General features: G+C 37.4%; 1 protein-coding gene across 1 annotated transcript in view; it reads left to right on the forward strand.

Moving 5' to 3' along the window:
• The window catches only part of LOC122798682, a 1155618-nt gene that overhangs the window by 26721 nt on the left and 1112283 nt on the right, over window positions 1-16614 (forward strand). The window contains exon 2 of the mRNA XM_044067774.1: window positions 716-849. Within this exon, the coding sequence (XP_043923709.1) occupies window positions 716-849 (134 nt within the window). The remainder of the gene's footprint in view (window positions 1-715; window positions 850-16614) is intronic.

Raw genomic sequence — 16614 nt, forward strand, 5'->3', positions numbered from 1 at the left:
GAACATACCGTTAGAGGAAAGGATATCGGAAAAATTACTGAATGTGCTGAACTTAGGTGAATTATTTTATTAAAAGCTGATTCTCCTCCTGGTTTGAATAATAATCTTTCTATCAAAGCAGTTTTACAAGCACATGGCTTAGGGAATTGATTTTATATATTTTCTAAAATGGTTTTATCAGTGGTTTTGCCCTACCACTTCCTGAGTAGCCATGTGATCTGATTGTTCTGATTGGGTAACTTGTACTTTTAACAGTGCTGCAGTTTGTATGAAGTAATATGGTCTGAAGAAGTGGTCTTCAGCTGCAAAAGTACTTACCTTTTACTGTTTGATTTTTATTGTTTTTCTATTAAAGTTTTATACATGTCAGATGTGGGGGTAGAGATTGTTTTTACCTGTTAGATTGTATTTTGTATAACTTGAACTTCATTCATCTGGCATACTTCTGTTTGTTGTTCATATTTATTTTATGTTCTCAAAAGTATTTCAAGGGTGAGGACAGTCATTTTGACCAAGAACTAGCGACTGTGGTATTATGAAGAAATTTGACTAAAGAGCACAAAAAGATTGTTTTATTTGTGGAGCTTTAGGTATGTAGCTGAGATTAAAGTTTACAATCCATTTTGTTTTGTCCTCTTAGCTAATCAGTCATGATTGTCTTACCTTCCAAGGCTGTCATTACTGTAAGTCTAACAATCTCTATTGTGTTTTTTAGTTTGTGCAAAGATAACAGGCCAAGGCTGTTTGCAGAAAATGACAAAACATATATGCAAGTTCATTCGGAAGAAAAAAACGATAATATTTAACTCAGTTGGCCACACGCTAACAAAACAATTAACACTTCTCCAGGTGAGTTTATTGTATACTGAACATGTAATAGTGGTGTTCCTTTGTTTGCTGTGATTCAAAGCATATTTTCCAGAAATGTATATGTATGTGAATACTTTATAGTTGTACAATTATTTGCTTCTTTAAGAGACCTCGGATGCTGGTGTGTATTAAGGATTGCAGAAAATGTTGTAAACCACAATAAGACAATCTTGATTATAATGATAATCTTGACAATCATGATAATTCTAAAATATGTGGCTCTGCTCGACAGGGGCACAGGAAAATAATTTTCTTGGGTGGCAAAAGCCAGGGTACTTTTTTGGCTAGGCTTATACAGGCCCTAGGACCAATAGCGTATTACCTACCTATGAACCTATGAACCTACGTAACTCAGATTACTGATTGTCTTTTTTCACTGCTGTACAAAGGTCTGGGCTTAGATGTCAAATATCCGCAATGAAACAATAATTCTAGGTCATGTAAACATAAACTGGCTAGACCATGCAAACCCCTCACAAAGTGTACCCATTAATCTTTATAACTTCACTCAGATCATTACTAGTATAACACACCCAAGAAAAACAACAACAATGGTTCCAGCCTAGACTGGATTTTAGTGTCAGAACCCAGCAAAATTTTCTCAGCTGGAACTCTGCCTTGAAATATCAGTGGCCATCACCTTGCAAATATAATACACAATACACCCACAACATTAAGCCAACATCAATACAAACTCACTAGAAATCTAGCTAACTTTAACCTTACAAACTTTAATGAAACACTGAGAAAAATTGATTGGAGCAGTCTAAAATTCTACCCCTTGACAAAGCAGTCGAATTTTTCAATTCAATATTTCTAAGTATACTCAATAGAATGGCTACTTTCCGAAACAAGAGAATAAAAACAATTCATGCTATCTGGTTATCTAGGGATACCAAAAACTCATGACTACCAGAGACAGAAAATGGAAAAAATGGCAGAAAAATAGAAAAAAACCTTAGCTCTCCAGCTGTATAAACAGTCCCGTAATCTAACAAAATGCCTAGTTATAAAAGATAAAAAGACTTCTACCTTTATCTCCAAAACAATTGTAATCAAAATCCCAAAAAAATTGGAACTCTGTCTCCACTCTTTTAAACCCTGGCACCAAGAGCAATCCATGCCCAAATCCTGACAAAACTCAAACAAAAATAGCCACACTTTTCAACTCCTATTTTACATAGACTATATCCAAACTTACCACCACTTTTCTTCAAACTAATCACACTCACAACCCAATACCAGCTCAGCACCTCTCAATAAACTCTTTATCCTAGCCTTTTTTCTTTCTCTCCTATCCCACCACCACCATAACTAAACTTCTGCTAAAGCTCAAACCTGGCAGCACCGCCTCAGACAACTTACCCCCGGAGTATCTACAAATTTTAGCTAGATCTAGAAGTTATCCCATTAGTACTCTCATAAACAGATCTATCCAAGAATCCTATGTACCCTCCATTTGGAAAAAAATCCTATATCCTCCCCGTACACAAAGGCAGTAACAACACTGACATCTCTAATTTCTGTCCCATAGCCATACTATCCCCCATCTCTAAAATTATGGAAAAATGTATTCATACCCAACTTATGAATTACCTAATCCAAAATCAACTCCTTTCCACTTCTCAACATGGTTTCTGGCCTGAACACAACATAACTACTGCTCTCCTATCCTTCTTAAACACTGTTAATCATGACTGTAATGAAGGTAAACTTGTCTCTGCACTCTCCCTTGATCTCTCAAAGGCCTTTGATATCATTTCCCATTCTCTGCTCCTCTCAAAACTGCCACACCTAGGCATGTCCACTCATGTTCTAGACTGGTTTCCAACTATCTTACAAACAGAAAACAATCAAAAAAAACAATCAAAAAAATGGCTACACTCCTACTCACCTTTACTGGCTGCTTCCACTGGTGTCCCTCAAGGGTCCATCTTAGGGCCTCTACTCTTTAGCATTTTCATTAATAACTTTCACAGTGCTCTCTCTCTCTCTCTCTCTCTCTCTCTCTCTCTCTCTCTCTCACAGTTCTGTTGTTCAATATGCAAATGATTCTACAATCATCTGTTCTGACTTCTCAGAATCAGAACCTCTGTTTAAGACCCATAAACACTTTCGCCATAACTGAATTGTGGATGACCAACAACCATCTGGCTCTTAACCCTAAAAAAAACAAATCTCATTCTTTTCACCCCCCCCAAAAAAAAAAATACCACTATCAACAAATCTGATTTTATAATTTACTCTTCTCACAAAGCTGCCATAGAGTTAGTTCCCTATACCAAGCTCACTTGGTGTTACCATAGATGAAAACTTATATTATTTGACCAGCATATCCACAACAACATTAAAAAACTTACCAAAAACTCGGCACCCTTTATAGACATAAACACTTTTAAACTGCTGTACCAGAAAAATACTGGCCTCAACATTCCTTCTTCCTTCTCTCCTATATGGGGCACCCATTCTAACAAATATCTAATCTGACTTAAAAAACTAAGATGGACACTTGCCAAGTTTGTAACTAATGCAAAATATTCATCCCATCACTGCTACTCACTACAATCCCTGAAATGGTTAGAACTCTAACAACATCTCACATAGATAAAACTATCTACAACACAATTATCTATAAACCTTTTGCAAGCCCACCTCTTGCTTCCCTCAGCAACCAAATAGATCCAAAAATCAATCTCTTATCCAAATGAACAGGCCAAACCTCTCTGCTGGTCAAAACCTCTACTCTTTTACCATAGCCAAACTCTGGAATACTTCTCTCACCTGTCCTTTGGACCATTAGTAGTGCCTCCTTGTTCAAAAAGTCTCTACAACAATATCTTTCTACTCAATGGCTCTGCTCATGTACTACATCCCAATCCTCTATTACCTGATTAGACTATATCCTGTGAAGGCTACCTGAAAGCACATTCTAGCTCATTCAACTTATTCTGCGATAACAACAATTGTAATACTATAAGTGAATAATAAGTATGTCTTGTCTGCTCAAAAATAATTTTCTTTTAGTTTGTAATGTTTACTTTACTATGAGACAAAAATTGTATAACATTTCAAGTGAGTTTTAAGTTTTATCCTTTGTAATCTATGTTTAACTAAAGACTACTATCTTGTACTATGTTTGTGGAGCTTTTCTCACCATGCCTCCACTGAAAATGGGCCTGTTTCAGCCCAGTGAACTTTCCTGGTCAACAAAACCAAATTAAATAAAAAAATAAAATAAATTGATTAGAGTAGGAGATGGTAAAAGAAGAGGTCCGATAAAAGACATAAAAGAAGCAGAATATCCCTCATATCTTGGATTAGAAGTAGGGCACAGGTATGAAGGAACATTTATAAGAAAGCTGGAGAATTTATATAAAAGGATAGACACATTGTTAAAAGATGGTGGCAATAGGAGCATACACTAAGGTAGATAAGGCACAGGTTATCCAGACTATTATCCTTCCATATGTAATACATGTAATCAGACATACACTATAGTTGGTAGGATACAGGCTATCCAGACTATTATCCCTCCACATGTAATATGTGTAATCATTCATACACAGTACACTATGGTAGGTAAGCTACAGGCTAACCACACTATTATCTCTCCACACATAATACATGTAATCAGGCATACACTAAGGTAGGTAAGGTACAGGCTATCCAGACTATTATCCCTCCTCATGTAATACGTGTAATCAATCATACACAGTACACTATGGTAGTTAAAGTACACGCTAATCAGACTATTATCCCTCCACACATAATACGTGCAATAAGGCATACACTAAGGTAGGTAAGGTGCAGGCTATCCAGACTACTATCCTTCCATGTGTAATACATGTAATCAGGCATATACCACTGAGATAAGGCCACCCACTAGTAGAAAAGATAAAAGGTCTATGTGAAGATATCAGATATTGTTTTCTGTGCTAGCATGACTGGCTGAAGATTTGTAAATAATTGTAAATTAACTTGTGTTACATATGCCAGCATGGTACTAGCTATAATTTTGTAAATACGTTTATTAAGTTTATTTTTTTTCCATTATCACTCTGGATTATATAAGACGTTTGATTCAAGCAGTGTTCTTCTGGGTGACTAAGTCTGTATGTTTTCTTTTAGAGAGCTTTCTAAATGTATGCTATGCAGAGTCAGCTGACCTGGGTGATGTCTTTGGTGCCAGAGCTGAAAGAATAGAATCTTTCAACAGCTGCTGGCTTTTAAAAGTTTGAACTGAAAGAATAGAATTCTAATAATAGCTGTCAGTTATTTAAAAAATCTGCTATAAAAGCATGTTCTGTGACAGTTAAAGTTCAGTTATTGAATAATTATTGAGTAGTTCAGTTGTGTCCAGCTGCTGAAGACAGACAACACCCTGAATTGTGGTATTATTTCTCATCCTACAGAAGTAAGAGTATAATCTTGCCTTGCTGATTTATTCAGAATAGATAGGGACAATTAATTATTCAGATAGTCAGGGAACTAAAAAACTAGACAGTTAGATTTTTTCTAAAATCAGTGTGAAAACTATATTTCTTTGTTGTTTTTTATATGTCCTATGTATGAAGCTCTCTTCTTTATTTAAATCAGTTATTCAGTATTTACATATTTTAAATAATTCTATTTATTATTAAATATTTTACTACTTCTCATTGTGGTTGGTTATTCAGTGAATATTTTTAATAACTTGAGAGTGTTCATGCTTAGTGTAATAACACCTGGGGCACTCCAAAAAGCCTTGCTGCTTGAGTTACATAGGTTCATAGGTTCATAGGTTTATACTAGGCTATCTGCCCTAAGGCATTTATAAGCCTAGCCCAAATTTTTGTGGCTAACGCCACCCCTTATATGAAAAAATACTGTGCCCATTAGTTTGTTGTGCCTCTGTCCAGCAGTGACACAGAGATGATTCCCAGGGTAAACCTACGATCTCCCATCCACAGGTCAAGATTTCTCTTGAACAGAGCCAGCGAGATGCTCTGCCTCACATGGACCGGGATTTTATTCCACAGCATAGGGAGTCTCTGAGTGATAAATCTATCCCTCCAGCACGTCCTATTTAGATCCGTGCTAAGGTTTAAGTCGCTTGCTCTAGTGCTACCATTTGTATCAATATCTATTTTACACAATATAGTGGGAGAACGGCATAATGGTTAGGGTGTTTACCTTGCAGACACAAGGTGCAGGGTTTGATTCTCACATGGGGTAATTGGCTAGGCTTAAAATGGCCCACAAGGGAAGTTAGCCTAGTACTAACCTATGAGCTATGAACCCCTTTTGAAGAGTACTGAGGCAATTTGACTAAGAGTGAGTGTGTCAAGTACCTACAACTGGGGCACAGTGCTCTGCATTTGTTAGTGTGGCTACTCATTTGGGGACCTGGAGTGAAGCATAAAGTCCACTCCCAAGTTTGGAGCCTGTGTCTGGTATACTCTTAAGGAAAATTGTGTATTTCTATCCATGCTTTTAGTGACACCCTCTTACTGGAGACAGTGGTGAGGATCAAGGCTCCTTAGCCCAAGGGTAAAGACCGCTTGTCACGGTCTAATTCAGAAATATGAGGGTGAGGTACACCGACAGAGAATCCCAAGTCAGGAACTTTTAATACTAGCAACAGACAGGAGATGAGGATTGATACATATCCCTTCTCAGATTGTGACATTTAACCTGGTATAGTGGATCAGATTACATGAAGAGGGTTGTTGTTGTTGTGTCTTTCAGCTTATCCCGGTTAGGGGTCACCACAGCGGAACTCCAGTCCGCTAATGTTTGGTAGTGGATTTTTACATGCCGAGTTACCAGCCCTGACGCACAACCTTCAACGAAGGCACACCCATTCACGCATGCCTCCACACAGAAGACGCTCTAGCTGAGAATCGAACATGACAACGTCTTGTTGTGAGGCGACAATGCTACCGCAGCACCACTACCGCGGGTTGATGAAGAGGGTATGAAGTCCAAATTATAGAAAGAAAAGGAAGTGCCCCTGTAAAGAGAACCAATCTGGAGAACTTTAAGATGGAATTGGGAAATGGGGCTAAAGTTAGGGGACGTGATATGAAAATCAACTGTGTATAACACAATTTGTGAATAAACAGTGATTAAAAATGTAACATATAAGCAAATACAAATAGAACGGGGAGAAGTTTGAAGCAAACAGTCGAATGGGGCAGTTTGAATTAGAGGAAAGAAGATTAATGTATGATAGGCTGCAAAATCAGTTTCAGGTCAGAGATGAGCATTTTAAAGCATATAATACACTGATAAATACCTCTACAAGATGTGCTAAGTCATCACTGGAAGGAAACAACATTGAGGTTCAGCAGAAAAATGAGGAAGTATGAAAAAATAAGAGAATGCTTAAAATATAAAGATATCAGACAAGAGAAGTGAAAAAAGAAGAGATGGGCTTGATATGATATGTTTATTTAAGGAAAATGTGCAAGTGGGAGTAACACACGATGACTGGCCTTAGCCATGGAAAAAAATCCCATTTTCTCAGAAAGTGCCCCTACATACTGCACCAGAAGATGAGAATATTATGCATACAATAAAACAATCTGAATAAAATGTATTTTATTTATTTTATTTTAGATTTGTTTACCGGGAAGGTCCGACTGGACACAGGTCCATTTTCAGCGGAGACCCGGGGAGAAAAGCTCTACTAATAGTACACTACAATAGATACACATTCACAGGATAAGTCATACACATTCACATAATATACATTCACAGGATAAGTCATGCAGGAGCTCATTTAAGTTGAAACCACTTACAATAGGTTAATAAGCATTGACCAGATATAATAGTATTAGCAGTTCTTTTACAGTTGAGCATACATTAGTAACATAGCATTGTGTATAGCAACTATGAGTGAGTTTTTTTTTCTTCTCAGTTTGAAGGTAAAGAGAGTGGAGGTGGAGAACCATGCCAACATTACATAGTTGGGAGAAACCCAGTAGCAGTGAGTAGCTATGATTTAGCCTGGGGGGAGACATAGACATAGCCAGTTTTGTATGTAGTGGGTTTTGAGGAGATTTTTGAAGAAGTGAGGAGAGGATGTTGAGGTTAGGTGATCTGGTAGAGTATTCCAGGTTTTGGCAATGGAGCATGCAAGGAGGGATTTGCCAGCCTCATTTTTGTGTTTAATGACATTTATGTGGTTCCGGTGTTTAGATCTTAGGTTTTTGGAGGGGGTTTAGGGCTGGATTAATTGTTGCATGGCAAGAGTTTTCATAGGATGGTAGTAGAGCTTATGTGCAATGGTAAGTTGGTTGAGTAGGAGGAGTCATGGGAACTCAAGCCAGTTGAGCTGTCTAAGGGCTAGACAGTGAGTGGCTTTAGTAGCGAATCTGGCAATCTTGTTGTAGCAAGATTCCATTTTGGTGAGTTCTGTGTGGCGAAGGTTAGTTAAGATTGGGGGAGCATATAGTAGTATGGATAATAGATGGGTTCTAGCTATGGTGGCTTTGGTGTGCCTGGTCATGAATTGGCGGTTCCTATAAAGAAGTCCAATCTTTTTGTTAACTTTCTTGATTGTTTGGGCAATATGGATGTCAAATATGAGATTATTGTCAATTTCTATGCCTAGAAGCTTAGTCTGCGATGTTGGAGTGATTCTAGTATTGTCTTTGGATATTATAGTAAAATTATTCTCTATGGGAGGAGATCTACTGGGGCTGAAGAGAATACGTTTAGTTTTTTTGGGATTAAGTAAAAGTTTGATGTTGGTGAACCATTCTTCTGCTAGGGTAAAGTTACTTTGGGTGATGGCTTTTAGTTTGCTGACGGTGGGTACTGCACATAGAATAGTGGTATCATCTGCGTATTGAACTATAGAAGCAGTGGGTGAGGATGATGCTATCTGGTTAGTAAATAATGAGAATAGCAGAGGGCCGAGAATGGATCCTTGTGGGACACCTATGGTTACTGGTAGTAGGGGGGACAGTTGGTTTTGCCGTAGTACTGCTTGTTGATGGTTAGATAAATAGTTACTGAACCAGGATACAGTGAATGAGTTTATGTTAAGAGTGGCTAGTCTTTCTAGGAGCATTCTTTGGTTGACCATATCAAAGGCTTTGGATAAGTCTAAGAATATGGAGGATACGAACAGACTATTGTTTCTATGGTTATTAACAGTGTTGGAAAATGACAGCAATGCTGTGGTAGTGCTATGGGAAGAAGATAGTAGGTTGTTCTTAAGGAGGTAATGCAATAGCTGTGAATGGACTACTCTCTCTAGAATTTTTGATAGAGGTGATAGTATTGCTATGGAGCAGTAGTTAGTAAGTTCAAGGGAATGGCTCCCTTTGTGCAATGGTATTATGTGAGATATTTTCCATGAGTGGAGTACTTTACATTCAGTTATAGACCTGTTGATGAGGGTGGACATGGGATAGGCTATGGCCTCTGCAGTAATCTGTAGGAATTCTGCTGGTAGGTTGTCAACTGCATGTGTTGTTGGTTTCAGTTTTTTGAGGAGTTTAGGGAGAAACGGGGGGTATTGTTTTTTTGTATTGGAAATAATGGGGGATGCTGTTTTTGGGTGTGTGTTAGTGCTTTGGGTATTGGCTAGGGTTTGGATAGTTTCAGTGAAGTATTTGTTAAATTGGGTGGGGATGTTGTCTAGGTTGTTTGGCAATAGTGGGGAAGGGGTGGTAGATTTTCCTGGGTGTGGTAGGTTATTTATTGAGGCACAGAATTTTTGAGGGTTGTTGGTGTGTTTTTCCTGTAATATTTTATAATAGTTAGTTTAGTCAAGTTTTATTAGTTTTTTGGCTCAGTTACTGAGTTCCTGGTACTTCAGTTTTAGGGTAGGGGTTTTGTGTTTGTGAAAATGTGACCAGGCTTTGTCTCATTCTTTCATTAAGGACCTGGAGTCTTTTGATAGCCATGGTGCGTGGTTGGTTTTAATTCTAGTGGTCCTGGGCAGTGCATGGGAGTTTAAGATGTTTATTAAGGTAGAGCTGAAGTATACTACAGCTTAATCTAGTGATAGATACTTTAGAGGAGTCCATATACAGTATTTTAGTGAGTTGATTATGTCTTGAGCACTAAAGGTTTATTTGTTTCGTATGACCCTGAGAGTGGGTTGATTTGCTAGGTGGGGACGATTCCTAATTAGGTATGTTGCTTGATGGTCACTCAGACTGTCAGGGAGACAGCCTGAGAGATGGGCCAGAGTGGGGTCAGATACTAGCATCCAGTCCAAGATAGACTGTCATTTAAAGGTTTTATCTGTTCTTGTAGGGGTAGTGATAACTTAGGTAAATCCATGGAGGTTAATATAGGTGGGGGATTTTGGCTGGTGCATTCAGACCAGTCAATGTTAAAGTCACCTGCAAGTATGGTTTCTTGTGGATGGGTTTCTGCCATCCAGTTAAGTAAATTTTCAAGTATGCTAGTGTTGTTGCCTAGTGGTATATAATCTCCAGCGATTATGATTTGTTTGTTGGGGTTAAGTTTTAGTCTGAATAGAATTAGTTCTATGTCTTGGACTTTGACTTCCCATTCTATGTCTTGCACTTGCCATTGGACATGGCTATATCCCCCTCCCTTTTTACCTAACCTATCTTTACATATTATGTCATAGCCAGGGGCAGTAATTTTATTATTGTGGTGTTCAGGCTTAAGCCAAGTTTCAGTTAGTACTACAATGTCAGGTTTGTATAGGGCTAGTAGGGCATGTAGATCATGAGATTTGTTGAGTATGCTCCTTATATTTATGTTTAGAAGGAGGAGGGATGAGGTAGGTCTGATATATAGAGGATTGGGGTTTGTTGAGCATGTGCTATTGCAATTATTGGGCCCTGGATTTGGGTGAATTTCACCGCAACATGAGAGTTTTTGTAGTAGGTGTAGATAGAGTTTGGTTAATTTGTGGACTGTTTTGTTGACTCTACTGGGCGAGTGTGGCTGAGGTTTGTAGGTAGTATTTCCATACAGATAGGTGGGTGGCAGAGAGAATGCGAGGTCACATGATGGTAGAGGGGAATGGTTAGGTATAGAGGTAGTGGTAGTGGAATCAGTTTGCCATGGTGGTGGTGAGGTAATGTAAAGTTGTGTGTGGTAGGAGAAGAACATGGATAGGAGGAGGTGAGCAGAGAGGGCTAGTGTGTGCAATAGTGTTTGTAGAAGGTGGTTGGTGGGAGTAAAGGACATATTGTTTTGTTGTGAGATAGTTTGTTGAATATGAGTGAGTTAAATAATGGTTGAGAGGGAGTTGTTGTATAGGATGTGGTTACCTGTTTGGGATGTGTTGTTTAGGGTGTGGTTGACTATGTTAGTGTGAGGGATAATTAGGTATGTTATTTGATTGGCTAGTTGGGAGGGAGGTGTGGCTTGGAGTGTGGCGTATAGCAATAAATGTAACTGAAATGAGGGTGGGTGGGAATCGGAGTAGGGTAGGGGAGCAGAGTGAGCCTGAGCGTAGCGAGGGCGAATGGAGCAGGGATTAACCAAGCCAGTCCAGTGCTTGATAAAAACAATCAGGCAGATTGCTTGTAAGTACCAGGCAGGTCAATTCCACAGGTAAATGTTTTTGGTGGAAATGCTGTCTGTTTGACTGTAGGACTCAGAAGTCCTAAAGGCTTGGTTAGCTGTCTGGACAGGCTGTTCTAGACAGCAGCTGTGAGAGCAGAAAAAAAACTAATTGTGTAATTTATTTTTTAACTTCTCCGTTTAGTTAAAATTAGCTGTCAGTTAGGGTATATTGGTCTATACTGTCATATTATGGCCAAAATGGGGAATCGCATGCCCCGTGGAGGTTATCTAACAAAAGTTATCGAGACAAACTGCCTAGGGGGACAGCTGGTCCATGTGATGTGCAAGCCACTACTTAACAGTTCTGGGGCTAAATACAGTTGGGCAGGTTTGCTAGAAACTCTAAAGTAGGTAAACCTACTTTTTAATCAGTTGAGTAATGGACCTCCTTGTAGGATGGTGGGATGGATAACTTTGCTACCATCTTCTGAGAAGTCTTCAGGACTAGGGTGCAGCCAAGGGCAGCATCATTTTTGGGTAGCCTAGCTGTAAAGGGAGGAAAGGAACATGTAAGACACCATCTTCATGCGTTGAGTAGAGAGAAGAGAATGGGAGCAGGGTGCTGGTACGGGTTAGGACAGAGTAAGGTATATATGAACTTTTGGCCTTATTAGAAAGAGGGGAATGCTTGGGGTTTTTTGAATATAAGGATGTTTGTAAATTGTACATCAAAAAACCTATGACTCCTATTCTATATGCTTTGCCTAAAGTGCACAAATGTTTGCAAAAACCTCCGGGTAGGCCCATAGTTTCAAGGGTGGGTTCCTTTTTGAACAATATCAACATTTTTTTAGATTTTCATCTGAAGGCACACTTAAAGAAGGTTGTAGCACATATTTCAAATACCCAGGACCTGATAAATGAAGTATCTAATATTCAATGGCAAAGTGATTTTTATTGGGTTACGATTGATTTGAAATCGTTATATACGAACATTAATTTTAGATGGGGTTTGGAATCTATCATTGATATGTTGGTTGAGGGGCCTAGGACCACCTTCTTGATTAATTTATTGGAATTCTGTTTAACTCATAATTATTTTTCTTTTAATAATGAGTTCTTTCTGTAATTAAAGGGTACGGCTATGGGGGCTGCTTTTGCGCCCTCATATGCCATTATATACATGGGATTTTTTGAGAAGAAATTTATTTATCCCACTGTATTTTTTAGGAACAATGTTCTGCTATATAAACAGTTTATAGATGACCTCATATTTATTTGCAAGGGTGATGTCAATGACTTTTTTGACTTTTTTGATATTCTTAATACTAATGAGCATGGTCTTGTTTTTTTCTTATGAGTTGAATAGGGAACAGATCAACTTTTTGGACTTAACTTTATATAGTGATCAAGAAATCATAGGTTATATGCCTTTTAGGAAATCAACTTTGGTTAATATGTTTTTACATGCCACTAGTATGCATCCAGGGCATTTGTTGAATTCTTTGCCATATGGTGAATTTAAAAGAATTTATGAGCGTACTAGTGACAAAAATGAAAAAAACTTATGAATTGGATAAGGTTTTAATGAGGTTGAGAGAAAGAGGCTATAATGAGGTGCATTTATTGAAATGTAAGAATAAATTACTTGGGATTGATAATGATGGACCATCTATTTCATTTAGGAATAATACATCCGGAGGTAGGGTACATCAAACTAGGGATATTAATGATGATAAAAAACTTTTTTATGTCACAAGGTTTTCTCCATTCTCTAATGAGTTAATTCAGTTAATGAAAAGGCACTGGCATATTGTTTGTGAAGATGAATCAATAGGTCATTTGTTTCCGGAACATATTACTTTTTCCTTTGAGAGGGAAAAATTTGAAAGAATTATTAAGTTATAATTTTGTTGAAGGAAACAATAACCTTTTACCGTCCTGTACTTTTCCATGCAGTCATTGTAGTATTTGTAATAGGGTCAAGAATGTGAACATCATTAATGGCAGAACTTTAGTTCCTAAATTTTATTTTAATTGCAGATCGACAGGGGTGGTCTATATTTTGGGCTGCTCGTGTAATGATATTTGGTATATAGGACAGACCAAGCGTAAGTTAGGGTTTGTGTCTTGGAACATTTAAAAGACATTAGAGCTCATAATGAAGGTAGTCCTATTGCCAAACATTTTCATGATGTACATGGTGACTCCCCTAGTAGTCTGAAATTTTGTGTACTTGGTAAGCCCTTCCTTTCTAGAGGGGATGATATTGTGGCTAAATTACTTGAATTAGAAACAAGAATGATTTTAAAGTTTAAGACCTTGAAGCCCTTTGGTCTGAATCAGGAATTAGGTATATAATTATTAATGTTAATTTTTGATAATTTTATATTGATTTTTGTATAATTTTGATTAGTTAAATATGAATGTTTATATTGATATACTTTCAATGAGCTCAAAGTTGGTCACTTTAAATGTTTGATATGATATTAATTAATTGATTAATGACAGCTGTTCTGGTGTGCATATATACTTGTTCAGAATTAGAAGGAATTGTGATCCTTGAAGGCGAATTGCCGAGGTACCAGATTGCTTTTAAATAAAAGAAACTGCTGGTTTAAGTGCTGGTAATTTGTGTTTTTTCATAAGGTATATAGGTGCTCTTGGGTGGAGGTAAGAGGGTGGTATGCTTTACTAAGATAATTCTAAAATGAGTGAGGTGTGTGCTAAGTAAATAGGTTTGCTACTAACAAGTAACCAAAGAGAGGAAGTGAGGGGGGACCTTTTCACAGCAGGACTGAGACACACAGCACTTAAGGTCACCCTATACTTTACCAATAAAGCTTACATAACATTGTTGGACATCGTGAATAACAACAGTTTCAACCAGAAAGCAATTCCATTATCAGTAAACACAATCACTTTTACAGTTCTATGACCTAAGAGGCAGTATTTAGAATGCAGAATGTACGCACAGCCCAAGTGAATGTCTTATATGAAGAGCACTCTGTAGATCAAGTGGTAGTAGTAGCCCATAATCAATTCTATATTTAACAGGGACCAGGGAGTGAACTGCTTTGGGGATCCAAGGATTTAAAAATAGGGATTGGTAGGGGAAATGTGAAGATGATGTGCTGGAGGTGTGGATTAAATGAAGCAGAAATAATACATATGTTTTGGGAATGTCAGACAGTGTAGCAGAGATGGCAAAACTGGCAAAGGGATGGGAAAAAAAATCACAAACCTGTAACATGGACTTGGGAAACCTTAACCTGGGAACAGAAAGGGAGAAAGTTGGATGGGAAAGAGAAAAGCTTATTATGAGATTAATACCAACCTTTGTTCCAAAAACAGTGCTTGCAAGGGAATGGAGAACATACGCTACCAGGCTGGGAAGTTTATATATGGAATATTTAAAACTGATAAGATGAGCATAGTGCTATTATAAAATTAATGGGGTGGAGAGAAAGCCAAACAATTGTAAGTGTGTGACATAATTCTGTCGGAATCTGAACAATAGAAGGAAATTACAAATCTGTCTGAACACAGCATTTGATGGGAGAAGGAAAATATAAAATTGGAAACTATAGCTGCAAAAGACAGTGCTAAGGCTTGGTCATATGTGAATAGGTATATATTTCCCCCCTTTTAATCAGTTTTTGAAAGACAGATACTTCTGTAATTATTGTATATATGGATGAGTACACAACTGTTGCAGGTGTCTCATTGTTAATTACTGTTTATCTGTTAACATTACTGTTATATGACACATATTATTTTGCTGGAAAAATCAGTAAAAATGATACATTAAAAAGCTGCTGACTAGGTTTAAAAAGCATTTTATAAGTCATATTACGGTGCATATATCTATATGTATATATATTTTTTACTATCATAAAAGTTTAAAGCATAGCTACCCCTCCCCTTACTCAAACTGCTTACACCATCTCACAGATGATATGACAAATGTCAGCAGAAAATACAGTGGGCAGCCCTGGAGAAATGGGATGAACAGCACTTTGTTATGAGAAAACACTTGATGTCCTTAAGGGAGCTGTTAACATTACTGTTTATATGACACATGTATAAGCATGTTATATTATTTTGTTGGAAAAATCAAAAAATGTTGGAAGGTTAAAATCTGATTGTCTTTTTAAGATTTCTAAGACTGCTTGGTCCTGGGACTACTAGATCCTGTTACAATGTGCTGTTTTACAGTCAGCTGAAAATAACCACACCCAAACACTGAAACAATTATCATCATGTCTTGATCTTATCCGCAGTACTGAGTAGCCCTGTATCACTCTAAATGGTTATTATTTTCTGTTTTTTATATCCCAAAATGGCAGTATTGACAATATTTCAGTCTGCAGTCAGTATTTTTGCCTTCCTGATGGAATTGGATGGAATACAAGGTGCATTATTGTGATATTACTATGATTCAGTCCCTCCTGCTTTATATTGAGAATATTATGACTTTTTACTGTTTACCTTTTGCAAACAAAATTGTCTTTTTTTTCTTTTACATTGACTTTCTCTGATTTTTTTTTCAGTATTATTTTGTAATGTTCGTCTCTTACACAGCATTTTAGGTTTATTTGAATGTTATGCTCAGAAGACCAGCAATGTCCTGTTTTTTTCAGAAATTGTTGTTTCAAGACTCATTTTGTAACTGTGGAGTGAAGCTGATCATTTATCACTGATGACACACTCATAAAGCAACTAACACTGCAGCTGCTGCCTAGGTTTCAGCCTTTTATAAGTCACTCAGATATAACCACTAATCTGCCTAATTACATTGTATTTTTTTTTACTGTCATAAAAGTTTAAAGCATAGCTGCCCTTCCTGTGTTCAGAGTGCTTACACCATGTCACAAATGATACGAGAAATGTCAGCAGAAAATACAGATGGCAGTCCTTGAGAAAAAAAAGGGATGAACAGCACTTTGTTATGAGAAAACACTTCATGTCCTTAAAGGAAAACTCCACCTTTGAACTCAAAAAACATATATTTTATTTAATTGTATCTTTGTTTTTGAGCTATTTTAATACCTCAAAAATCACTCCAAGTGCTTATTTTACAATTTTAATGTGTTTCTCTCAAAATGATGGATAATGGGGCCTGCCTTGGTAACGTGATCTTGTTTTGTTGCTTTCATTCCTTCTTCCCAGAATACATTTCAAGTCCTCTTTATATGACTCATGCTAGACATAAGGAAGTGATGCTGTTTTTTCATGCCATTAAGACTGATTGGC

The sequence above is a fragment of the Protopterus annectens genome, chromosome 3.part1 (genome assembly GCF_019279795.1).
Source record: "Protopterus annectens isolate FY-2018-M chromosome 3.part1, PAN1.0, whole genome shotgun sequence".
NCBI lineage: Eukaryota > Metazoa > Chordata > Ceratodontiformes > Protopteridae > Protopterus > Protopterus annectens.